Source organism: Hyperoodon ampullatus, assembly GCF_949752795.1.
Source record: "Hyperoodon ampullatus genome assembly, chromosome: 6".
NCBI lineage: Eukaryota > Metazoa > Chordata > Mammalia > Artiodactyla > Ziphiidae > Hyperoodon > Hyperoodon ampullatus.
In genome coordinates this window covers 36,338,879-36,365,470 of record NC_136919.1, presented here as the reverse complement: position 1 = coordinate 36,365,470, position 26,592 = coordinate 36,338,879, and the positions used below count along the sequence as shown (strand labels likewise).

Sequence of the window (26,592 nt, the reverse complement as noted above, 5' to 3'; positions counted from 1 at the left end):
CTCTTTTCTCCTAATTCTTCCCTGATGAACAGGTTGTCATCTTTCTCTTCTCTTTGCCTTCTTTCATTTAATTACCAATAGCAAAAGTGATTTTTAAAAACGCAAATTGGATTGCATTTTGGGTTAAAATCCTTTGGTGGCTTCCTAGTTCACTTTAAAAAAACCCCATGACCCTTACCCTGTCTTTCCATGCCTGAGCATGATGCAGCCCTTTCCTCTGTCTCCAGTCTGATGCTGGTAGGCACTGGAGGGTTCCACCTTGAGGGTTCGGTGAGTTCTGTTTGCTCTAGGAGAGTACTTGGTACCACTGGGTCAACTGAGATCTAATAGGTTGAATTCAGGGCCCAGGCTTAGGCTCTCAAGATGTGAGTGTCACCTCTGTGTGAGTGGAAGGTGAAGCCACAGATGTGGATGAGATCACTGTGGAGACTGTCTAGAGACATGGACATAGAAAGACATCAGTTTCTTAAATCTTAGGTGAGTTATTTCCTCCCTGTCTTGGTTTTCTTAAATGTGAGGATAACAAAACCTCTCCTACCTACAAGAGTAAAAGTGGAAAAGCCGTAAGTTTTGAAGTTCTTTGGATTAGCATAAAAAGTGAATCTACTATCGGTGTGTGTAGTTATTACCAAATGGATAAGTGTATATCAAAACTAAAGAGGCTTAAAAGATTAAATTTGTCTTCATTCTGAACAATCAAGTGCTTCTTTATGTGCCAGGCGTGGTGCAGGCTACCAGGGAGACAAAGACGAGTGAGACACTGTCCCTGCCCTCAAGGTCTCAGTGTGAAGGGGCAGGACAGTTACTGTGCTGTCTGATACAATGTGCTTAAGAAGGTGCCGTGGGAACATAAGGCAGAGTAGGCCAGTCCTGTCTGCGAAGGTGATGCCTGACTTGAATCTTGGACAAATAGGAGATAGAAGAGGTAGAGGTAGTGTGTGCTAGGGAGTGGAGGGTGAAACAGGACATACAAGAACTTGGGAGCTAGATGGTCCCAGGAGGGCTTCGTACCCACGCCTGGGTGATTGGACTTTATTTTCATGCACTGAGGAAAGTAAGAGGATCATGTTGGCATTGCAGGATGATCAGCTGGGCAGCTTTCAGCAACTAAAGTGGGGAGAGAGTTGTGGACTGAGAGGCCTAGGGAGACACTTAGGCTGTTACATACAGAAACACAGTGTGGTAGAGATGAATCATTTGATTATTGATGGATTTTGCATTCTCAGTTTCATCCTTTTGCTTTCATTAGGTGGATAAGTATTTGAAGGAAATTCTTCAAGATTTGGTTAAGAATCTAACCAGCAGTATGTGGCGAGTTCGAGAATCCAGGTACCATTTTTGGAAATATAAGACTAGTCAAATAAAATTGAATTTTTTTTCCCTTCAAATTTCCAAGTTTTATACTTTGTGCAAAAGGAATAAGTTAAAACCACTAAAAAGCATATTTCTGGTTGGGTTAGACAATTAATGATATTTAAGCTCTAGTCAGTGGTTTTCCTAAGTTGTCTTAGTTTTTGTAAGTATGAAATAACAGAAGTAGATCACTTGTTAAATTAGACATCAGGATACATTCATACACTCTCATGACTTTGTAGGGTAGCATTTATTTTTACATGTATAATTTATGTTTATTCAGTGCCTGCTATATGCTTGGCAGTGTGCTAGGCCCTGGAGGTATATTGGTAAGTAAAAAAGGATGTATCATCTTAAAGAGATTATATTATAGTTGTGGGAAATAGACATTTGATGAGTGTACATGCCATGTGCCTGTGGTATATTTGAGGCACCAAGAAGAGAGTAGTCGTTGCCGTCTTGGGGTGAGGGGGTTAAGACTAGAAATATAGGCAGAATCCATATTCTTGTTTGATATGAATGTTTCATAGGAAAAGATTGAGCTTTCTTGATCATATATTTGAAACCAAATTGTTTATTTTCAGCTGTTTAGCTCTGAATGATTTATTGAGAGGAAGACCCCTAGATGACATCATTGATAAACTTCCAGAAATTTGGGAAACTCTCTTTAGAGTACAAGATGATATAAAGGTACTATATTCATAAATCTGCATTTATTTATAGAATAGCATAAATTGGAATTGTTAAAATATGTATGTTACATATTTCAAAATTCAATATCCAGACAATTTTTTTTAAAAGACCAGAATTTTCCTCCAAAGTTTCAGGTCTTTTTTTTTTTTTTTTGCGGTACGCGGGCCTCTCACTGCTGTGGCCTCTCCCGTTGCGGAGCACAGGCTCTGGACGCGCAGGCTCAGCGGCCATGGCTCACGGACCCAGCCGCTCCACGGCATGTGGGATCCTCCCGGACCGGGGCACGAACCCGCGTTCCCTGCATCGGCAGGCAGACTCTCAACCACTGCGCCACCAGGGAAGCCCCAAAGTTTCAGTTTTGATGTGTCTGTGAAGTGGCAAGTTTAGGTATCTTTAGATCTAAATTTAATTAAAGTTAAAATAAAAAGCGTAACTACTGCCTGATTTTCTTTTAGTAGAGTTCTTGTGATGCTGTTGATGAGGAACAAATAACAGTTTAGAAATAATCCAAAATAACTCTACTTGGATCAGCTTCATAAGTTGGATCAGTCATTCCCAAATAATGTGACCAGTTTCTCTTTTGCCTCGGCAGTCTAAATTTAAAAGTTTTCCATCTTACCATTAAAATTAGGCACTTCAGTTTTTTGCTTTATTCGTCAGAGTTTTTTTAAGTCTTTCAGAATCTTCACATAGATCTCTATACATTTGCTTTTATAATACATTTAGTTTCTAAACTGTTACACTTAATATCCATATTTTTGTAAGGTCAAAATAGGTTGTATCTAATTTTAAAAATAGTAGTATGGCATGGTAGTATGTTCCTTGATGGGCAAAGAGCCTAGTGAAACACCATTTTTTACCTAGTAATGAAAGAAGGATTTTTCACCAATTTGTGTAGATTTGGAGGCAGTTTAAATACACATTTCGGGGTAGATGAGAAGGAAACTCTGATGTTGTATAATGTCATATTTTTCTCATTTTTAGGAATCTGTACGAAAAGCAGCAGAACTGGCTCTGAAAACGCTGAGCAAGGTGAAAACTCTTGTCTTATACTGGGGGGGGTGAAGTGGGGCAGGATTCTATGTGACAGTGAAAATTATGACTTATTTTTTTGTCATGTAAAGTGACATTTAGTTGCAGTGTAACTGGCTTCATGTTACAGCCCACTTCTTAACAATGAATGGGAAACTGGTTGCTATTACATTAGAATACTAGTATTTTAAACAAAGTGTGTCTCTGGGCTCTTTAAATGGAGAGCTCTTCTGGGCCTTTATATAAGATAGGACTTTCTCTTGACCCTGAAGTACACATTACATTTAGATCAAGCAACATCTGTTCTCTTTATTATTGCTATGTTTATATGTTAATCCGCCTTTCATACTTATGAGGTTGGCAGCCTTTTTTTTTTTTTTTTTTTTTTCGGTACGCGGGCCTCTCACTGTTGTGGCCTCTCCCGTTGCGGAGCACAGGCTCTGGACACCCAGGCTCAGCAGCCGTGGCTCACGGGCCCAGCTGCTCCGCAACATGTGGGATCTTCCCGGACCAGGGCACGAACCCGTGTCCCCTGCATTGGCAGGCGGACTCTCAACCACTGCGCCACCAGGGAAGCCCTGGCCGCCTTTTTGAAACTGGTTTCCCACTTGAACTTGATTTTGTGGTATATCAGTGCCTTCTAATGTATTAGAAAGTTTTGAATCCAAGTGTTTCTTATTCCACATTTGTGTTCTTGACCTCTGTGTTATGCTGCCACCCAAAGTTATTGACGATGATCATGATGATAATACCTTAAGCCTTCTTCAGAGTGCTTTCTAAACATTTTCTCATTTCATCTTCAACTGTTTGCTGTTTCACAAATTAGAAGACCAAAGCTTAGAAAGTAAAATGCATTACCAAATTTTCTGTTCAGTTATCGGCAGACATAGGACTCAATCCCAGATCATGAGATCTTCTTTTTCTTTCTGTGATATCGTAGAAAGTAGAGTCACTTATCCTTTTCTATGGATATAGGAAGTAGGAAGTATTTTGTCAGATGAACGCATTATTGGGTGAGAGGTCAGTTTCACTAATTTCCATGCTCTTTGTACGTGAGGCTTGTGTGAAAATGTGTGACCCTGCCAACGGAGCAACTGGCCAGAGAACCATTGCCGTCCTTCTGCCCTGCCTTCTGGACAAAGGAGTGATGAGTCCTGTGACAGAAGTTCGAGCCCTCAGGTTTGAATCAGCTGATGAAATTGAATGTATTGGATTTACTTAGTTCTTAGCCACCCAGTAGAAATTGGGTTTCTTTGAATGTTAGATTCTTGAAAGAATGGAGAAATGAGGAGAATCCAGTGGAGTGACCCAATAGCAAATGTGAGAAGTGGTGAGTCAGAACATTTTTGCAGAGATATTCTCATGGGAGCCTTGCTTTTGTCCAGCCTTCTGCCACTCTGCCTCAACCTTGAGTAAAGTGTGTTATTTTCTTGTCATTGGCCTCTGCCCCCAGCAGGCACATCTTCCTATTCTGCTACGCCTCAGGTACTTGAGAGCTTGCTTGTTGGTTATACCACTTAGTAATGTTTCACAGATTATTATGTTTAAAATAAACTGTTTACTGCCTGTGAAATACTCAAGAAGTACACATTTAGATATATATGGCTCTTTTAAGCTAAAATCAGCAGTGAAGGATTCTTTTTTTTTTTTTAACCAGAGTGCTATCTGGGAACTTCATCTGTTCCATTTTTTATTTCACTCTTGAAATTAGGTCAAATTAATAATACCAACACTATTTCATGGTAACTAAATAGTTGGTATGGGAAAGCTCTTCTCAGAAGGATTCACCTAACAAATGCAAAGGAATGATAAAATTAGGATATCACCATTTTGCTGTCCGCAGTAAGATAATCCAGGTAATGATCATAAGTGGCTCCTGAGTCCACTGGTAAAGGCTGACGGGAGGAGCATTACAATGGGTGGTTGGTTCATGCCGACCAAACTTGAACCTGCTCTTCGCTCTTTAACAGCACAAAAAAAGATAAGCATCTTGATGTGATGAGACAGGACATGACCACCTGTGAAAAATTCTTGTTTTAAAAAAAATTGAACTGAACTTGATTTAGCCTGCAGATCTGTATAAGCTACAGAGGAACCTGTTAAGTGACACCATCAGAATACAAATCAATAGCTTAAAAAAAAGGAGGACAGAAAGACCACTGTTGAAAAAGATTCAAGAAATGCAGTAAATTGCAATCTGTAGATGGACTCTGGATTCGATTTCAGCAAACCAGCTCTTACGGACACTTGTGAAACAATCAGGAAATTTGGATATTAGATGATATGAAAAAAATTCTTCATATTTTTTAGGTGTGAAGTGGTATTTTGATTATGATAAAAAGTCTGGGTCTCTTCATGATACATGCAGAAGTTTAGTTAGGGAATACGCTTCAAAATACTACAGTGGCAGGGGGAAAAGTATATGAATGGTCTGTATGTATGGTGGATGCCTAAGTGAGACAAAATTGGCCAAAGGTAGCTGATTGTTGAACTGGGTGGAGAACATACAGAATTGCATTTATGATTCTCTTTACTTTCATATATGTGTGAAAATTTCTATAATAAAAAGTAAAAACAAAAACCAAAAAAAACCCAACACAGAGCTAAGACCAGGCTCTGTACCCAAGGGAGTATGTTCCTTAATGCAATAAAGTGCAGAAACTCCTCATGATTAGACCTGTAGGGCTTCTTGCTTTTGTTAAAAGGACTCAGGAGTTGTGTTTTGTGTGTCTGTAGCATTAACACCCTCGTGAAGATCAGCAAAAGTGCAGGAGCCATGTTGAAACCACATGCACCAAAACTCATCCCAGCTCTGCTAGAATCCTTAAGTGTATTGGAGCCTCAAGTTCTCAATTATTTGAGTCTCCGGGCTACAGACCAAGAAAAGGTGAGTTGACAACACAGCCATATTGGTAATTATGAAGGGAGTGCCCTGTTAAGATACTCAACAGGCCTTCCAGGGTCCTTAGACAAACTCCATGACTCAGATGATACTTTCACCACCCTTGAAACAGCTCAACTTCTATAACCACATGCAGTGTTTTTTTAGGGGGGTGCGGAGAGGGCTCATACACTGTTATGTGAAGTGAATGAAAAATGACACTTCCGTCCAAAAAAATACATCAATACATTTATTTAACACGGTTTTTTGTACATGTTTGTTTATTTTCTAGGGGTTGGGTCTACACCCTCAGAGTCCTTCTAGGGACCATTCCTGCTTTGCAGATCAAGAGGATTTGTAGCTAGACTTTTGCATAGTCCAAAATTATTCTGCTTTTTAGGTATACTGTAGTTCCCTAGTCTCTGATCAGAGTTTTGTTTTGTTCTGTTTTTTTAAATTACAGATGAAACATTTATTGTGAAAAGTTAAAACAACCCAGAAGAGTAGAAAGTAATCCCCTAGGAGTCTCCTCTGCTGTGGCAGCACAGTATCATTTCCTGAGGAGTACTCACTGTCAGCAGTTCCTGGGTCTTTTTTCAAATTCTTTTGTAGTCATAGGCTGCAAATCAAACAAACATACTAATTTTAAAATAGAATCAGGCTGCGAATATTGTTCTGCAACTTGATTTTTTTTTTTTTGATGTTGGGGGTAGGAGTTTATTAATTAATTTATTTTTTTTTTGCTGTGTTGGGTCTTCGTTTCTGTGTGAGGGCTTTCTCTAGCTGTGGCAAGCAGGGGCCACTCTTCATCGCAGTGCGCGGGCCTCTATTGCGGCCTTTCTTGTCGCGGAGCACAGGCTCCAGACGCGCAGGCTCAGTAGTTGTGGCTCACGGGCCCAGCCGCTCTGCGGCATGTGGGATCCTCCCAGACCAGGGCTCGAACCCGTGTCCCCTGCATCAGCAGGCAGGTTCTCAACCACTGCGCCACCAGGGAAGCCCCTGATTTTTAACAAAATACCCTGTGTATATATAGATCTATTTCATTGTTTTTAGTGCATGCATAGTATCCTACAGTGAGATTATTTTGAACTTTTGTGTGAGAGATTTTGTGGCATCAAAAGTTACGAATGTTCTGTTTTCTCCACATCTTTGCCAACATTGAATAATATCAGTCTGATAAGCAAGAATCTCATTATTCTAATTTAGTTTCCTATTATTAGTGTTGTCCATTGTCTTTTCGTATTGTGTTAGCCATTTATAAATATTTCTTCTGTGAGTTGTATGTTTCTACTCTATGTCTGTTTTTCACTTGTTTATGTTTTTACATTGGTCTTTATTAGAACTGTCAAACTCCTGTTATATAATTGTAGAAGTTTTCTCTCAGTGCACTATTTGGTTTTTAACTTACCTGAACTATTCTATTCTGATCACTTACTCTGTTTTCCCTTTGCCTCTGATATGGCTGTTCCTTCTCCAGTCATCATGCTTTCCTCTTTCAGCAGTAATCTTGCCTTTCCTAGGTTCTCACCTGCTAGGTGTTGAGAATTAGGAAACATAAATTCTAGTCCAAACTTTGCAGCCCTAGGCAAGTCGCTTCTGTATGCCTAATTTTTCTCACTTATTATGTCTGGATAGTGTCAACCTCTCCTATACCATAGTTATTTGATTAAAATGCTATTGTATCAATAGATAGGAGGGTCCTTTATAAAGTTAAAACAATACATGTATAAAATTAAAAATCGTGTATTAGATAGAAAATTATTTAGTCTGTTTATTTAATGGAGGGAGAACCTGAGGCTCAAGAAGGCTGGATAACTTGCTCAGAGCCATACTATGATATTTTCTAACTGCAGTTAATTTCTAACTGTTGTCTGCATTTCTCACTTATGGTGAGATGCTGCCTCTACATATATATGGTTGAGTGTAGGACAAAAGAAATTATTGAGACTTGTGTCTGAATTTGTTGTATCTATATATTATTTTTTAAAATATTCCTTAATTTGTCAGTAAAGCCCAATTTGAGTGTGTGGAGGTCCTTCTTTTATTTTGGCTGTGCCGTGTGCAGCTTGTGGGATCCTAGTTGCCTGACCAGGGATCGAACCCACGCCCTCAGCAGTGAAAACCGCAGAGTCCTAACCACTGGCCTGCCAGGGAATTCCCTGGAGGTTCTTCTTAATTGATTGAATGTGCTTGCATTTGTGTTCTCAGGCTGCGATGGATAGTGCCCGACTCAGTGCTGCCAAATCCTCTCCCATGATGGAAACAATCAACATGGTAAGTGCCTCACGTAATGAGAACATTTACGTTTGCTTACCTTAGAGTGTAATTGTTCAAAGTCTTTAGGTTACATTAAATGAAGTAGAGGTTTAAGGGATGAGTCAAGGCAGGTGTTGTGACTCTAGTTTTTTCTTAGTATAGTTCTTTTTTCTTTTCCTGTATTACTAAATGGAATACTTTCCCCAATACTAGATTGCATTAGTCCAGCTTTGTGTTACACAGGAGAACAATATATTAAAGGTCTGCCTATAAATCTATATCTGTATATCTTTTGGCCTGCCTATTTAGAAACTTCGGATACTTGTCTCTGCCTGAGCATTGTTTCTGGGAGGACCTAGGAAGGTGTAAGCTGGAGGTGTTAGTGAAGTAGGAAGCATAAAAGGTAGGGAGAGAGAACTGAGCAATGTTGGTAGGTTGTTCAGTTAAAGGAAGAGGATTTGCAGAAAAGAGCTGCTTGGCACCAAATTTCGAAATTCCAATGTTTCTGGAATCGTGGGTTAAGAGTCTCTAAGGTCACAAAAGCCGACTCTGCTGTGCATGCCCTGGAGTGGTTAATTGAGAGCTTGTGAGCTACTGGAAATTGTTTTGATGGGCAGATCACAGGACTAGACAAGAGAAGAAGGAATTTTTTTAGTGCTTACTGGGGAACTATTACCAAAATTTGGTCTAAGGATGTCTTCGTTGGATTATGAGCGCAAAAGAAAGCTTAAAGAAATAGGAATAGTTAGCAAACACCTTATAGATATGCTCATCAGTAATAGAATATATGTCATTACATTTTCAAAAATATAGTATAGCAAATTCAGCTAAGAAGTCAACTTTAATAAGATGGCTTGATAGGGCAAGCCCACGGAAGAAGGTCAGTTTTCATCTAGGTCTTTTACACTAAACATGGATTGTTAAAGAAGAAGTAGGCCCAGAGAGATCCTCTCTTCTTGGGTACTCATTATTTATTTTCTCCTTTATAAATCAATGTTTTTTATTATTTTTGTTTTGTTTTTAATGTTGATCCACTGATGAATGATTTTCTTGTTTGTAGTATAATGATTTTAACATTGAAATTGGAGCAAAATCAAACCAGTGGTTTTTGCACTTCATGTCAAAACCAGTTGGGTACATAGTTGACGTGGGCAGCTTTTAATTGAAGATGTGGTACTGACTTAATTATTTGCTAAGGTTAACTTTATATTTATTCTCTTCCAAAAGTGCCTGCAGTATCTTGATGTGTCGGTGCTGGGTGAGCTAGTTCCTAGGTTATGTGAACTGATCAGAAGTGGTGTAGGTCTTGGAACTAAGGTAAGCAAGTGTATTTTTCATAAGAGGAATTTGCATCTTCATTAGTTTGGGCCACAAAAATAGAATAGCCATCATGTGTGAAATTCATTTTTTTTCCTTAAAACCTGACTTTATTTTATGTTAACTATTCTGTTTCTATGACTGCACTGATAACTTAAAACATGTAACTCATTCAGAATATAAAACACGTGACTTATATTCAGTAAACATTGTCTTACTTTTTTAGTGGAATCATTTCTGTCCCCTGGTTGCCAGGTACATGCCCTCTGGGTCCTCGTTCATAATCAGTTATTAGTGGAAATGCTCATCCAGTTATCAAGTCATGGTTGCTTAAGGTGGTGATTAGCATTTTTCACAGAGGAATCAGCAGGTATTTAGATGGAAAAATGTCTTCCTTTCCAAGATTTTTCAAGGATCAGATCCCATGCCCTACACTTTGAAAACAAACAACTCACGTTTATTTCTCCTGACAAAATTAACATCTACTTGTATTTTAAAATTTTAGCATTTATAGATCAGGAGAAAGTTAAAAGTTGTCCGTAAGTTTACCACCCATAGGTAATTGCTGTTGATATTTCAAAATGTGTCCTTCTGGTCTCTTTCTGTGCATGTGTCTTCTACAATGTCCTCTCTAATGGCCATATACTCTCTTGTGTGGCTGAAACATCATTTATTTTAACCCATCAAGGAATACCTGATTTGTTTTCAGATTTTTTGATACTAAACAAAGTGCTGTGATGAATGGTTTTGGACACATCTGAACCTACTTCCTTTGGTTAAATTCCTAGAACGGGAAATGTTAGAACAAGGATGGACAGGATGACATGTTGCCCTCCCAAAAGATTGTACGAGTCTCCTTCTCACTTGAAATGTATGAGAGCAGTGTACACTTGCAGCAAGACCTCTGCAGGAAGTCTTGAAGGAGATCTTTGTGTTAATAATTTAAAATAAGAGTTTTACTCTTTCTAGATAGAATCTTGGAGGGGCTGTAAGGCTTTGTGTATTTCTTTAAATCTTTGACTCCTAAAACCAAGGGTTTGATAGAACATTGTGACCATCAAATTTAGACCTTTGTCTTTGTAACCCTGTAGGGAGGCTGTGCCAGTGTCATTGTGTCATTAACCACTCAGTGTCCCCAGGACCTAACACCTTACTCAGGTGAGTTTGTCAAAACCACTGGGGTGATGTTTTTGTATGGCCATGTCTTGTGTGACAAGGTTTTAAAAGGAAAAACAGTGATCATTCAGACATGCTTGGTGATATCGTGTACTTTTTCTTCCTCAAACTCTCCCACTTCTACCTTTATCTCTGTTTGCAAGAGGTACAGGATGATCCAGTTTAACAAGTTTTTACTGTTTTATAAGTGTTTATTTCTTGGTGGTATAAGGAGGTGAGAGTATCTGCTATTCTGTGCTGTATAAATGGTTTATTACTATTTATATTTAATTTTACATCAGCATTTTTCTTTTCTTGGATTGGGTTCTAGATGGGGCTCATGAACTTTATGTACCTAACTCTTGTTTTTGCAACTGTCCCCATAATAGTCTAGATCAATTAATTAATAACAGATTAATTTTTAATTTTATGCCAGGCAAAGAGAAGCAAATGGATATACAAATGTAACATGCAAGGGTTCTAGACTACTATGGAATAAATCAGATATTAATTATAGGGTTAAGTTTGTTTTGGCCCTACGAACAGAGCCGAGCATTTGGTCAGCCAAGTATCAGATTTTTCTTCTTTGTTTCCACTAGGTAAACTCATGAGTGCTTTGCTTAGTGGCCTGACAGATCGGAATGGTGTAATTCAGAAATCCTGTGCATTTGCCATGGGCCATTTAGTTCGGGTGAGTTGAGTTTCTTACTTAGTTAAGTAAGTATACTTTGATAATTATGAAGAACTGACCAGGATTGTTTCCCTTCCAGACGTCACGGGATAGCAGCACAGAGAAACTCCTGCAGAAACTCAATGGCTGGTATATGGAGAAAGAAGGTACCTTTTTTCTTCCTACTTAAATTATTGTTAATTTAGATGTAAACAACCTAATGAAACAATACAAATCAGGTCTTACCCTTTCTGATTTTATGTGGTTTGCTAGGAACATTTCTGATTGATTTTACTGGTTTGTTTTGCTGTGGTACAAGTCGAGCAGTGGTTTTTTTTTTTTTTTTTTTTGCGGTACGCGGGCCTCTCATTGTTGTGGCCTCTCCCATTGTGGAGCACAGCCTCCGGACGCGCAGGCTTAGCAGCCATGGCTCACGGGCCCAGCCGCTCTGCGGCATATGGGATCCTCCCAGACCGGGGCATGAACCCGTGTCCCCTGCATCGGCAGGCGGACTCTCAACCACTGCGCCACCAGGGAAGCCCAGAGCAGTGGTCTGTTTTGATCAGTTACCCTTAAACACAGTAAGTGTTATAAAGATTGTTTTTTTCTGCTTCTCTTTAGAACCCATCTACAAGACCTCTTGTGCTCTGACTGTTCATGCTATTGGACGGTACAGCCCTGATGTACTGAAGAGCCATGCCAAAGAAGTTCTGCCTTTGGCATTCCTAGGCATGCATGAAATTGCTGATGAGGAGAAAGCAGAAAAAGAAGAATGTAATTTATGGACTGAAGTATGGCAGGAAAATGTACCTGGTTAGTAAACAGTGCCTGTGAATTAAACCTGTTTCTTAAGAACCACAGTTGAAATTTTTAACTCATATTTTTTTATTCATAAACTTCTGTAGTTACTTTCCTGGGACCTTAACAATGTGTGTCCCATTGGGTTCTCAGCGCATCCAAATTTCCAAGTTCTCAGGTTGGCGCTCAGAGCTCTTTTCTTTCCTCTCTCATTGCTGCCCATGTGAGAGAATAGAAACTGCCCAAGCGAAGCAGAGCTTTGCTTATTTCAGTTGAGAATGAACAGTGATTTTCGTGTTGCCTTGAGTATTATTTTAGAGTAGTGCTTCTCCACTCTGTTCTTCATCTTGACACACGTTAATGGACGAGAGCCCTCCTGTGGACATATCCAAGTTCATAACGTCCTGCTGTTGTAACGATTTCTCACACCACCACCCACTTTTTCTCCCTTTCAAAGAGTGATGTGATGTAACCATTGAGAATCACTGCTTTAGACTGCCGGTCACTGACTTTTATTCCAGACTTAGAAAAGAAAAATCAGTTAGTTTACATATATATATATACACGTGTATATATATATATATATATATATATATATTTTTTTTTTGTCACTTAAGAGTTGCTTTTCATTTTGCTTTAGGTTCCTTTGGTGGCATTCGGTTATACCTGCAGGAGTTGATTACTATCACCCAGAAGGCTTTACAGTCTCAGTCCTGGAAAATGAAAGCCCAGGGTGCAATTGCCATGGCATCAATTGCAAAACAAACCACCTCCCTGGTACCTCCGTATCTGGGAATGATACTGACCGCATTACTGCAAGGCCTAGCTGGACGAACATGGGCAGGAAAGGTAAAGGAACCATTCATGCCCAGTTAAATTTAAGGTATCCTTAAAGGATTATGACTTCATCTTTCATTTTCTATAAAAATTAGAATGTTGTTTTGTGGGACATCAGATGGGTTGTTTTTGTAAACCAGATTTCCTAGGCAGTTGGGAAGCTTTGGGTAAACTTTGCCTGATTAAGTGTGATATTTCATCAAAGTATAACCCACGTGTCCTTGAATACTGCACAGTAAGGCTGGAGGTTGATTTTTATTTATCATGTTCAGCTTTCCAAAAGAAGTCTTAAACCAAGTGGTCACCCTTTTGTCCCTGTTGACCTCATGAACAGATCAGAATTCGGGCACATGAGAAATTGAGTAGCAAGGCAAGCTGTGTCTAAACCCCGGGCTGAGGATGCCCATCTCTGGAGCCTCTGAATTAGTAAAAGTCATTTTTTATACAAGGGTGATGGTAGGTTATACACAGTGACTACTCAGTGGGGAGCGCGAGACTGTGGCATCATACGCAGTCTGGTTGACGTGGTAGAAGCCAGTAGTGGCCAGTGCAGAACTGTAGATGAAGTACGGGTCTAGGAGTCAGACACAGTTCTGATTCCATTGTTGACACTTCTGCCTCTGTGACCTTGGACAAGTTGGTTCTCTAGGCTTTATGAAATGGAGAGGAAGACATGCTTCCGTGGTTTGGAGTAAAACTCTGTGGATGTGCTTGTTAAACAGTTAAGTGTGTCAAAGATACGGTGACTCTGGTTAATTTTTGTTGTCATAATTTTTAAAAATTTATGAGGTAATTATAGTCATGTACAGCGTATGTAAGTGACACGTTTGCTTAATAGTATTCCCTCATCTTTCAACCCTTTAGGAAGAACTGTTGAAAGCCATTGCCTGTGTGGTGACAGCTTGCAGGTAAGTGTTCCTTCAGTGAAGGTGCCATTTCTTAAACTGCACCTGAAAGCTGCAGCCTTTATTAACTGTTGTGATGCTTTTGTATGGATCCTGCAGTGCAGAGTTGGAGAAGCCTGTGCCCAGTCAGCCTGGTACCAGTGAAATCCTCCAGGCTGTTCTGAAGGAGTGTTGCAAAGAGAATCCCAAATACAAGCTTGCAGCAATCAGCTGTGCAGGGGATGTCTTAAAGGCCACCAAAGAAGACAGATTCCAGGAGTTTGCTGACATTGTCATACCTCTCATCAAGAAGGTAATGATCGCCATATCCTTTCAGGTCTGGTTTATACTTTAAAAAAAAAAAAAAAAAAATTTAAAAAAAAGAAAGAAGGAAGAGATTTTCCTGTGTCCTTTTTGCATATTTTAGGAGGATTCATGTAGCTGCGAGTAGCAGAAAAAACCCCAAATATCATGGCTTCAAACACAGTAGACGTTAGTCTCTCACAGAAGAGTTTAGGGAGTCTGGCTCTTTGCAGCTCACAGCTCTGCCTTCCCTGGGGTGTGGCCATTGTCTTCACGGTCCACCGTGTATCTGCATTCCAGGTGGGTGATGGCAGAGGAGATGAAGAAAGGATGAAGGATCAAAGTAGGTATGTCAGTTCTCTCTTAAGGAGAGTTCCTGGAAGCTGCTAGAGGGCCCTTTCACTTCTATCCCACTGGCCAGTGCTTAGCCGGGTGGCCACACCTGGCTGCAGGTGAGGCTGGGAATAGTAGTCTTCATTCTAGGTATCCGTTTCCCCTCCATGGGAGAAGCGTGGCTGTTTTTTTTTTTTTAAAAAAAACAAAGCAGAACGATGAGTTTATTGCAAGGGTTTCATCCTGCAAGCCGGGAACCTCAAGGCCGTGGGAGCGGTGAGTTCCCGAGAGTGGTGTTGGAGTGGGCAAACAGTCCCTGTCTTGCTGCTGATAAGCTCTGCCTTGAAAGCATGTGCTGCAGCCACCCCGGGCACCCCGCAGTGAAGATGGGACTCTGCCACATGCTGGGGGACTTTGATCAAAAGCAGACTTTGGTTTCATTTGGAAAATGAAGTGCTCGTTTTTAAAGGTTGGGCACTGGTTCAAAGAAAGAAGAGTATGGTTTACCTATTTACTTTTTTGTGAAACATGAAAAATCTTAAATAGCATTCTCATTCTGTTTCTTGTGTTGCTGCTAATTTGCTGTTGTAAAAAAGCTGTTTAAATAATTTCTGTTAAGAGGGGGGGATATGGGGATATATGTATTCATATGGCTGATTCACTTTGTTTTACAATGAAACTAACACTGTATTATGAAGCAATTATACTCCAATAAAGATTTGTAAAAAAAAATAAAAACAGTGGAAAAAAATAAATTCAAAGTAAAATAATTAACTATCAAAAAAATTTCTGTCACATACATAATGATAGTGTATGGATTTGGCAGTCTGTATCACCAGCTTGCTGAACAAGTCACTTCTCTGCCTGTTTCCATATCTTATTAAGAAGGAGTTTGGATTTAGATTATTACCGGGTTCTTCCTCCTTTAATTCCATGATTCTAATGCAAATCTTTTTTATGTTGTGCTCAAAATACTACATATATGGTATTTTTTTTCACCTTTGCTTACAGATTCCTTTAGAGGATTTCCGAAATTTATTGCAGAGGTGTAGTACTCCTGTTACAAAATCTTTTTACAAATAGGAAAACTCATGGTAGAGACTGTAACATTTAATTCTTGGTTAACATCTCCTACTCTGGTACCCTGATTGTTTTAATAGTATGCCTGTAACTTTGAAGGAAAAAAAAATTAAAATTTGCTTTCCTTTTTTTTGACATGTCCTAGAACTCACCTGAAAGCATTGGAGTCCAGAGAACCAAAAATGAAGATGAGAATGAGAAGGAAAAGGAGCTCCAGCTGGAATCTCTGCTGGGAGCCTTTGAGGGCCTGGGCAAAGCCTGGCCCCGAAATGTGGAGACCCAACGTAAGCAGCAGAACCTGCATTTGAAGAACTGCTGTGGCCAGGGCTTACTTCATGACAGCGAAGGTGTTCCATGTGACGAGTTATAGCTGCTGTTTCTGTAGAGCCTGACTGATTAACGGCGAGAATTATCCAGTATAAATTTTACTCCTACATTGGCAGATAATCTCATTGACTGTTAGTTTGCTAGGGCTGCTGTAATATATAGTGCAACAGACTGGGTGACTTCAACCAGGGAACTGTATTTTCTCACAATTCTGGAGACTAGAAGTCTGAGATCAAGGTGTCAACAGTGTTGGTTTCTTTTGAGCCCTGTCTCTTTGGCTTGTAAATGGCCATCCGTGTCTCGATGTGTCCAGTACATTCTTATAAGGACACCAGTCGTCTTGGGTTAGGGCCCACCCTAATGGTCTCTTTAAAACCCTGTCTCCCAACTCAGTCACATTCTGAGGTACTTGGGGGTTAGGATGTCAACATGTGAGTCTGTGGGACACAGCTCAGCCCATAACAACCATGATACATTTTATGTAGATAGTTTGACTACAAAAAGAATTCTTTCACTCTTCTTTATGGTGCTGTATTCAGAGGAATCCACACAACTTATTAGTGGGGTCTCTTCATCTCAAAATTAATGGCCTTGTTGCCAAATCTTCAATAAGCAAATGAAATCTGTATTTCCCTGAGAAACTTGAAACTTTCTGAGAGTTTTTCAGAAATGAACATATCTTTCCAAAGGATTAAGTAAATAAACAGTAAACCTTTACTGTTGGATTAGGTTGTAGTTAGTAGGAGTTTGCCTTGTGTTGGTTCCTGCAGGGCATCCTACATCTTAATATTCATGAATGTTATGAAAAGTATTGTTGACTGTGATTGGATGTTTCTAAAATCAGACTTAAGATTGTCTTTGAGCCTTGCCATCCTTTGTGTGAACTTCAGAAAGTATATTTGCTATGTATAGGGAGGGTTTTCCAAAAGATACAGATCTGTAAGAGGTCTTATTTCTTGGTATTATGTTATGGACTGCAGTGGAAGTCCACTTATTTGACATCATTAGGACTACTAACTTTTGCTTGATAGGTAGAAGAAGTTGAAGTAGGGGATTATATAAAAAGATGATACATACACAAAGCAGTTTTAGTATAAGGAACAGAAATGTACATTTGCTGGATTGGTTGTCATCTGGGGGAAGGGCCAGGGCCTTTGAGGATTTGTTCCACACTGGCTTCTCGTATACATCTTACTCATAACGTATTATCTTCAGTTTCTGGTTTTGTTTCTTTATAGTGGAGAAAGAAATTACAGTCTCTTAGGAAGCAATTCAAGTGCAGAATTCTAGATTTTTTACCCTCATCCATCTTTATATTTGTGAACCGTACTAAATTCTGCAGCATTTAAAAAATAGCTACTTTGTTGAGTTTTATACTCCTGTTTCATCACTTAGCATAATATTAATTATATAATTATAATAACAAGTGCAGTTGGCATAACAGGTTTGGATAAAGCACTGTTGACTCTTGTTAAGCCTACAACATGCAGAAGCTTCTGAGCCTCCAGAGTTCTGCTCTCTTTGGCTGTCATTCAGGGTGTTTTATGGGGAAAAGGCAGTGTGGTTTAGATTCTGTGTCAGTTCCTTAGAAAAGGATATTGCCTTGACAAAGAACACTTATGAACAGATATATAGGATTTTGGGGGGAGGGGGTGTTTCTGATCAGGGAAGTTTGTGGGAATTGGGCATAAAGTCATGCTGAAGTGTTTCCGAAATGTCATGGCTTTAATTAAGGGCATTTGTTGTTTTAATTTCTCCTCTCCCCTTCTCTCTCTCTCTCTCTGTCTATCCCTCTCTGTCCCTGTCTCTCTCTGTCTCTCTGTCTTCCCCTCACTTGCTCTGTCTCTTGCTCCTTCACATGCTCTGTCCTGCTCTGCCCCATTCTTGTTTTCCAGGTTGTTACCGTCAAGAGCTTTGCAAACTGATGTGTGAGCAGCTAAAACTCAGCACATGGAAAGTGCAGCTGGGAGTCCTACAGTCAATGAATGCCTTTTTTCAGGGGTAATTTGCTTCATAGTTCAGTCATTTATTTAACCTTCCCCTACCCCTTAGCATTTTATATATAATCAGTGGAATTTTTCTTTTTTTTTTAAACATCTTTATTGGAGTATAATTGCTTTACAATGCTGTGTTAGTTTCTGCTGCAGTGGCATTCTTTTAAATTTTAAAACTAAAAGCTAAAGTGACATCATAAAGCAATATATATGGATAGAAATTGTTTGTGCCAGAAAGGTTTTGGAATGTTTCTTAATAACTAGTATTTGTGTCTTGCTTTCTGATTTGTACAGATTAATGCTTTTAGAAGAAGAACATGCAGATCCTGAGGCTCTGGCTGAAATTCTCCTTGAAACTTGTAAATCAATCACATATTCTTTAGGTGAGTGGCAAATTGACATAGATAAGGAGTGTTCATTTTAAAGCTCAAGGAGTTAAGCTTCAAACATTCCCTGCCTTGTGCTAGGAGCTAAATTTATGGAACAACTACTGAACTCTCCTATTTAATATACTCAATATGTGCCCCCAAACTGGAATGTATTAATCTGGAACTGTAATTTAGGATTTCAACACCTAGATTAGAAAAACCTTTGTGACCAGTATTTTTTAAAAACCTGTACTTGGAAATAATTTCAAACTTACAGAAAAGTTACAATAATAATGCATGTAATACTTGTATATCCTTTACCCAAAGTCACCTGTTAACATTTTGCACCACTTACTTTATTACTTGCACTTCTGTATACATACTTTTTCCTCAACCATTTGAAACTATATTGCTTACATCTTGCCCCTTTCCTCCTAAATTCTTCAGTGTGCCTTCTTTTACATACCAACTTTAGATAGTATAACATTGATGCATTATTTTTTAACCATTCATATTCTAGGTTTTCAGTTGACTCAGTAATCTTTTTTTTTTTTTTGCTGTACGTGGGCCTCTCACTGTCATGGCCTCTCCCGTTGCGGAGCACAGGCTCCGGACGCGCAGGCTCAGCGGCCATGGCTCACGGGCCCAGCCGCTCTGTGGCATGTGGGATCTTCCCAGACCGGGGCACGAACCTGCGTCCCCTGCATCAACAGGCGGACTCTCAACCACTGCGCCACCAGGGAAGCCCCAGTAATATTCTTTATATAATCTTTTCCTTTCCTCCATTAAGGAATCCAGTCCGGAATCATTTAATGAATTTAGTTGTCGTATCGTTGTAGTCTCCTTTAATCTGGAACACTTCCTCAGCCTTTCTTTGTCTTATGTGACACAATTTTGAAAAAAAGCCTCCCCCTCCCCCATTTAAAACTAGAATGTTTCTCATTTGGTGTTTGTCTGATGTTTCCTTGTGATGAGATCCAGGTTATGAATTCCCAGTAGGGCTGCTCTATAAGTGATGTTATGTCCTCTCACATCAAGAGGCACACAGTGTCCACCTGCCCTCGTTGGCAGTGTTAATTTTTATTACCTGGTCAAGGTACTACTCAGTTTCCTCTGCTGTATGGTTACTATTTTTCCCCCTTCTGTCTGATAAGCAGCCTGTGGAAACACACTTTAGGACCATTCAGATAACCTGCTCCTCTTCAGAACTGTGTCTACTAAGCAGTCTGGGAGAAGACACTTTAAGACCATGCAGATATACTGCTCCTCTTCAAAGTGTCTCTTCTAGACTTAGCATGCATTGATGGGTTTTTCCTGAACCAGCTTTTACTAAGATGATTTTCCAGCTCTAGCACTTCTTCCACATTTACCATTTGACAGTTGGCATCCTCTCATAAGCAAGGTCCCTCCCTCTCTCGAACTCTTTATTTATCTATTATCCATATTGATTCATGGATTCCTTTATTTCCCCCTTTGTTTATAATTATTTTCCTTAATTAATTTGTTGCTCAGATTATCCCAGATTTGGCCAGTGGAAGCCTCTTCGAGCTGTCTCCTTTGTCCTATTTCTGTCTCGCCACCATTCTTTTAAGCATTTGCGTACTTCATAGCATGACAGCCTGTTATAAGCTCATCTTTTGCTTCCTTTGTCTTGGGTCTGGTTGTGTGTTAGTTTTTGCAGTAAACAGTTTCACTGTGAACTAGATGCAGTGTCTAGAGTAGACACCAAGGAAGCATATTTCAGTTGTGATTCTTGGAGGTAGCCACATGCTTTTGGATAAATAACTGGCAGCTGAGAAACTAGTCATTACAGGGTCGGGTCGCAGCCAGGTGTCCCTGAGTTGGCCTTACCCCTGGGTGATGTAATGTTCTTTGGTAAAATGAAGAGGTCATGCAAACCTAAAGACCTTTCTTAGGTATCCTGTGAAGTCGACTTCTAAAATGGGTCCTTTAAATATTGCCATTTGTTATGGAGATTGGTATATTTGGCTGACAGCTTTTTTTTTTTTTAAGTAAGGAATGTGGACATATAGCACATTTCAAGTATTTGATGATAATTGGCTAAGGGAAGCTTACTTAGGAGCACATGTATCTTTCCCTGAATTTATAATTTCCGAACATCTTTCTTTTGGTAACACAAACTTAACCTTAGATGTTCTGTTTGTAAGGCATATAAAACAAATAATGTGAACTATATGATTTTCTTCTTAGAAAATAAGACCTACTCATCTGTGAGAACAGAAGCTTTATCTGTGATAGAATTGCTGCTTAAAAAACTTGAAGGTGAGTTCTTGATACTTCTCATTGGAGGACTGGAAAGCCAGGAGACTTTATGGCATATGTTTTAGGAATTTTTTTTATTTTCTGTTTTTGTTTTTAATAAGCATATACTCCAAAATACAAATTAATATATTTGTACATGGAAGTGGAATATACATAGCTAAAACCTTCCAATTTTATGAAGTGTTAAATTTGGTACTCTATTATTTTATATACTTTTAATGCATTATGAAGCTGTGGTTATCTCAATGAAGTTTTGGTTTCCATCGTGAATCTTGAGTTAATCTTGGTTAATTACAGCAAGAAGCTGACAGTGGCAGAACAGAGCTCACTATACACATGTAAACAGAATGACACACTGAAAAGTGGAGTTAGGAGAACATTTAATAATTATCTACCTGAGTTATCAAATTTGATAGCAGTTTTCTTAATCCTTTTTTTTTTTTCTGTTTTCCTTTTTCTAAACTGTCTTACAAAGAAGCAGATTTCGTCTAATGGTCTATCACTGGTAAAAGAAGAATGTTAGCATTTTCTCCAGTGGTGTATCTGTTACTGATTTCAAAAGGAGGCCTCTTTTCTTTTTTCATTTTCCTCTTTTTATTATTTTAACCATGTGGATGAAGAATGGGGCATATGGAACACTTTTCTCTAGAGCATTGTGTATCTGCTGTTTCTCCTTCTGTCTCTATCTTTGCTTAGCAATTAAAGCACCTCTCTCAGGGCTCCATAAAACAGGCCGTTTAGACTCAGCGACACTACACGAGTCATAATCCCTTTTTTCCTTGTTGAAGTAGAAGAGCTAGACAATTAGATATATCTCTGAATTCTCACAGTTTGCCAAATATGTATGAATGTATTCTAGATGAGGAAAATGAAGCTAAACAGTGAAATAACTTGCTTGAAACCACATCACCAGGAAGTATCAGAACCTCATAAACAAGATTTAGAATCTGATGTACTTTATGAATTTCTGATATTTTGAGTATGCCTGTAGTTCTCTGATGCTTTTCTGAAAGGAGTAATAAAGTGTCATCTGTTCAAACTGTCTTTGCAATTATGAAATTTATTGAGGATTTTTTTTTACTGAGCATATCTTACAAAGATATATTCAGCTCAATTGCTGAAATAGCTTTTTTGTTACTGTGTGCCCTGCCTCGATACTTCCTGCTTCCCAGTTGGCTTCAGGCTCCCTTCATTCTCTTTGTCCCACCAGCTCTGGGGACAGGGGATGAAACTCCCTGATTGGCCCTCAGGTTATTGTCAATAATTAGGTTTGGAGACAACTCTTAAACCTGTGATCAGTATATACAGAATTGTTACCACGGGGTTGCTTTGCATTTATTTTGGGGATAGGATATGTGGAAGAAAAGCAGAAAGAATAGTTTGGGATTCTCTGCTTGCTTCTTCTGTAAGGATTCTTTTGTTGTTCTTTCTCTTTCCATTCAGAATCTAAACAGTGGGAAAGTTTGACATCTGAATGCAGAGTGCTCCTGATTGAGTCTTTAGCAACTATGGAGACAGACAGCAGACCTGAGCTGCAGGAGAAAGCATCGTTACTGAAGAAAACACTTGAAAATCTGTAATAAATTAGAAGGGGAAGAAACAAACAAGTGCCATGTTCATTGGGGGTTGAAATGGTGGTACTCTTTGTGGGGAAAAGTAAAGATTAATCTGTAGCATGCATCATTCCTTGGCTGAAATAAAAAAAAATGCCTTAAATTTTGTTCCTTATTAGCTTTATTTTACTTGATGTTTTAAAAGTATCTGGGCTGAATAAGCGAAATGGAACCTTGGATATTTGAGAGGTGGTTGTAGGTGAAACTGACAGAAATAGCTGTTGAAAGAGTTAAAGCTGTTATTAAAGGAATAGACAAAGTTGCAGAGGAAGCTGCATAAAAATCTTAGAACTGCATCCAAATTTTAAAAAGTTATTTCAGGAAGGGGTTGTATCAACTACTTAGTTTAACGCCCTCTTTACACCTGAAGAAACAGGTTATGAGATGACGTAGCTTCCTTTCGGAGGCCTGTGCCGAGGCTGGAACCTGTGTGATGGATGACCTGCCTGGGACACTTTCTTTTACAACCTGCTGCTAATCAGTGCTAACCCTGGCCTACCTGAGAAATTCCCAAGATGAGATGGTACAGCAGTCCTGGCACCAGAACTGAACTGACCCATTATGTAAGCACCACTGGATTCTTGAAATTCAGAAGTTGAACATTGTCTTGTCATTTGTTTAGATGACTGGTTTTTAGAAAATGAATATCTACCAACCTTACAGGTTGAGAGGGAGGGAAAATTTGGTGTCCATGTAATCGTCCTCCTCTTACAAGCAGATGAAGGTAGATTAGGACAAAATTGTTCATTTTGTCTGTTATGTATTTTGCAAAACACAAACCAACAACGAAATCGTGACTGCTTGGTTTAGACCATTTATAATCTCAAAACTGTAAAGACAAATTAAAATTTTCTACCCACTTTTATGCTAACAGTCATGACTGTGGGATAGAAAGGAAAGCATTTTAATTAGCCATCTGGGAATAACCTGATACCATTCAAAGTAAATAATTGCAGCTAGGGTTTCTTCCTTTCCTTATGCTGCTCAGGCCCCTGCCTAAGGATGTAGGGTAAGGGGAAAAAACACATTTAACATAAGTGTTTATTAAAGTAAAAGGAGAACTCTCTAGCTCACCTTGGATTCCAAGCACAAAATTGGCTTACACTCAATACTGACCCCTTACCGACATTAACACCAGGGTGGGAACTCCGTGTTATTATTTTTTGTGGTCTCTATTAACCAAAGTATTTAAAATTTTCTTGACTGTGACCCATAGTAAAACTAACTTTTTTCATCATGACCCAGAACAATGTGTGTAGGGTGGAGGGGAGGGAGGGAGGGAAGGAGGGAGAAACAAAAAATGAATATAAAATCTTTAACTGAAATAAAATGTTTTGTGAAATGGTACATACTATGTGTGATCTGCTTTGATCCCTCCCCGCCAACTCCCCACCACCGTTCTGAATGCTCTTTCAGACCCACTAAATTCATTTCCTGACTCATAAATGGGTCGTTATTCACAGTTTGAAAAACACTGCCATAGATAGTACCTAAACCTAGCTGCATATGCTGTGTTCTGGGGTTGCTTCTGTTTGGAAAAGGGGTTTACAAATGAAAATTTAAGTGTTTATTACCAAAACATCCTCTTAGCTGGTATTAAATATAATTGTGAGTTTTAGTAGCATCATGAATTTTAAGTAAACTATCATGGACTTCCACTTGAGAGTGGTGTTTGCTTGGGGAAAAAAAATCAACTCTGGGTGTTTTTCAGAAAGCTTGCATCCTCATAGGACTTGGTGTTTTCCAGATCTGTATTTCCCCCTCCATGAAGTGCTCTCTGACTTTCATTTACAGTACCTGGGATACTCTTCCTAGGCAAGAGTGCCATGTAGGTCAGGTATTGTTGGAAGGTAAGAGTGTAAGGGCAAGAATTGTGCTCTTGGCCCGTATCAAGTTTAAAACCTCATCAGATTTTATGCTTTTTAAACTTTTTGTTATTCAATATTGGGAATTTCCCATGGTGCTGAGAGAGGTGCTAAGATACTTGAACCTTAGTGCTGTTGAATTAATTTGTTTTAGTTTTCTAAGCACATTTCTAAGTTTTACACTTAACTGCCTTCATCTTGACCAGCCAAGTCATTTGTACAACTAGTAATGTTAACTATGGTCTCCCAATGCAGCTTGTGTTGGTGTGCATGGGCACACATATTTATTTAAAAGAGTTAATAACTGAGAGTTTGTCATTGTGGAATGTTGATATTAGTGAACAAATGGCAAAAGGACCCGTGAACATTTATATCTTTGGCCTTCATTTTCCAAAGCTATGTGGAACAGATTTTTATTATTTTTTTCCCTAGGAATATTCAGTGCTACTTGTCATATAGGCAACTGATACAGAGAGTCTACTGACTTCCTTATTCCTGGAATATATATCGTCACACTAGATATATCGTCACAAATTTATTGATATGCGAAAAGGAGGTACCTGAAATTTGGCAATTGGAAATCAAAACAAAGTATAAAATTGTCTTTTTGGTGATAAAGAGCAGCCATTTCTTTAATTAATGTTTGTGTCTAATTTACAATTGCCAGTGTGTTTGCCTGTAATACAGTGTACCTGCCCAATAAAACTGATTGCCACCAAATCCCCATTGCTTTACCCTTCCATCTTTTACTTGTGTATTCACTAATGAGAAGAGAAAAGAAAAAAAGATGTGACCTTGTTGGTCTGTGCTCTAGTAGCATTTGCACTGTGTGAACACTGTCTGCCCGTTGGGGGAAGTTTCTATCTGCTGCTGCCACAATATATTCATGCTGCTTGTGAAGTACAGGGAGTTATTTTGACATTGGCACTCATTGTAATGTACAAACTGTTGTTAAATGGATGTATATGTGACAGATTTTTGTATTTTATATGCAAAGTCTTCATAGAATCCTCTGCAATATGTACTAAGCTAGCTAAGCATGTGGTAGTCTTGAAAGGAAAAATCCTTCCCATGCCCAAGAAGATATTAAGTGGTAAATAAAAGCTGCATGATCAGTTCTTTGAAGTGGTGCATTAATTTTTACTGGTTCTCTGGGAAAATAGTTAACTTTCAAGGCATTGCCTGGTTATACTTTAAAGACCAAAAAAAGCCCTACTGCCTGCAGTGTTCTGAGCTACATCTACCAAGCAGAAATTGTTGGCTTAAGTGTCTGGGAGTTCCAAGGCAAAACACAGACAGAGGCAAGGCACCTGAATAATTACTGTTAAATGCTTGGAGAGAAGCAATCATTGAAAGATTGGATTTTTTGATATAGGTAATCCCTGATGAACACATAGAAACAACAAGCAGTTCTGCTTTTGGTTAAGATTAACATACATGGCTATGCACATAAAATATCAGAGCTATAGGTACATCCTATGTTGTAAATAGCCAAACAGATTTTAGGCTGTGGCTTTTTGTCCGACATCTTAGTGAGGTGCAGTGGTAGCAGCTGCTCTCCCGGCTTCGCTATGTCGCCCAAGGACGCCAAGAAGAAGGATGCCGGAAAGTCAGCCAAGAAAGACAAAGACCCAGTGAACAAATCTGGGGGCAAGGCCAAAAAGAAGAAGTGGTCCAAAGGCAAAGTTCGGGACAAGCTCAATAACCTAGTCTTGTTTGACAAAGCAACATAAGACAAACTCTAAAGAAGTACCCAACTATAAGCTTATAACTCCAGCTGTTGTCCCTGAGATACTGAAGATTTGTGGTTCCCTGGCCAGGGCAGCCCTTCAGGAGCTCCTTAGTAAAGGTCTTACTAAACTGGTTTCAAAGCACAGAGCTCAAGTAATTTACACCAGAAATACCAAGGGTGGAGATGCTCCAGCAGCTGATGAAGATGCGTGAACAGGTCCCACCAACTGTATATTTTGAAAAATAAAACTTTATTAAATCAAAATTTTTTTAGTCTGTGGAAGATATGCTTGAAGGTGAGAGATACCTTGCTTTTTCTCTTGTAGCAGCTAAAAAGCCTAAGCTGCTCCCTTCTATGCTTTTCCTCCTTTTTCCCTTCAAGCTAGTACCAGATTATTTGATTAGAATAACAATTGGTTTTTAAAAAGTGGAAAACCCACAACTAGAAATGTGAAAATCACTAAAGGAAAAATCTTATTGGTAAAGGCAAATATACAGTGAAGATAGTAAATCAACCACATATAAAGCTAGTATGAGCATTAAAAGATAAAAACCGTAAAATCATCTATATCCACAATAAGTTGAGGGATACACAAAACAAAACAGTGTAAAATATGATGTCAAAAATAGTAAACGTGATTAGCTCTAGTAGTTTTCTCGTAGCATCTTTATTACAAAGCAGAATCTAACACACCATTGTAAAGCAATTATACTCCAATAAAGATGTTAAAAAAAAAAGTAAACGTGGAGGGGGTAAAAATGCAAGGATGTTAAAATGCATTCAAACTTAAGGGATCTGCAACTTAATCACATATATAT

At 39.0% G+C, this 26,592-nt stretch overlaps 1 protein-coding gene and 1 pseudogene across 3 annotated transcripts in view; both read left to right on the top strand.

Annotated features, from left to right (window-relative positions):
* ECPAS (Ecm29 proteasome adaptor and scaffold) overlaps window positions 1-22,280 on the top strand; it is a gene marked incomplete at its 5' end in the record, with an annotated part of 100,175 nt that extends 77,895 nt beyond the window's left edge. For both annotated transcript variants that reach the window (XM_079706385.1, XM_079706384.1), the window contains 19 exons: window positions 1,250-1,329; window positions 1,938-2,043; window positions 3,031-3,078; window positions 4,136-4,257; window positions 5,815-5,965; window positions 8,168-8,233; window positions 9,443-9,532; window positions 10,624-10,690; window positions 11,287-11,378; window positions 11,458-11,524; window positions 11,979-12,170; window positions 12,796-13,004; window positions 13,857-13,900; window positions 13,997-14,189; window positions 15,738-15,876; window positions 17,815-17,920; window positions 18,208-18,296; window positions 20,493-20,564; window positions 22,008-22,280. In XM_079706385.1, coding sequence (XP_079562511.1) covers window positions 1,250-1,329; window positions 1,938-2,043; window positions 3,031-3,078; window positions 4,136-4,257; window positions 5,815-5,965; window positions 8,168-8,233; window positions 9,443-9,532; window positions 10,624-10,690; window positions 11,287-11,378; window positions 11,458-11,524; window positions 11,979-12,170; window positions 12,796-13,004; window positions 13,857-13,900; window positions 13,997-14,189; window positions 15,738-15,876; window positions 17,815-17,920; window positions 18,208-18,296; window positions 20,493-20,564; window positions 22,008-22,144 — 2,070 coding nt within the window. In that variant the 3' untranslated portion in view covers window positions 22,145-22,280. The remainder of the gene's footprint in view (window positions 1-1,249; window positions 1,330-1,937; window positions 2,044-3,030; window positions 3,079-4,135; window positions 4,258-5,814; window positions 5,966-8,167; window positions 8,234-9,442; window positions 9,533-10,623; window positions 10,691-11,286; window positions 11,379-11,457; window positions 11,525-11,978; window positions 12,171-12,795; window positions 13,005-13,856; window positions 13,901-13,996; window positions 14,190-15,737; window positions 15,877-17,814; window positions 17,921-18,207; window positions 18,297-20,492; window positions 20,565-22,007) is intronic.
* Window positions 22,281-25,613: 3,333 nt separating this feature from the next.
* Window positions 25,614-25,986, top strand: LOC307055071 (small ribosomal subunit protein eS25-like; annotated as a pseudogene). The gene has a single exon. The product of its transcript is annotated as a small ribosomal subunit protein eS25-like (transcript).
* The last annotated feature ends 606 nt before the right edge of the window (window positions 25,987-26,592 follow it).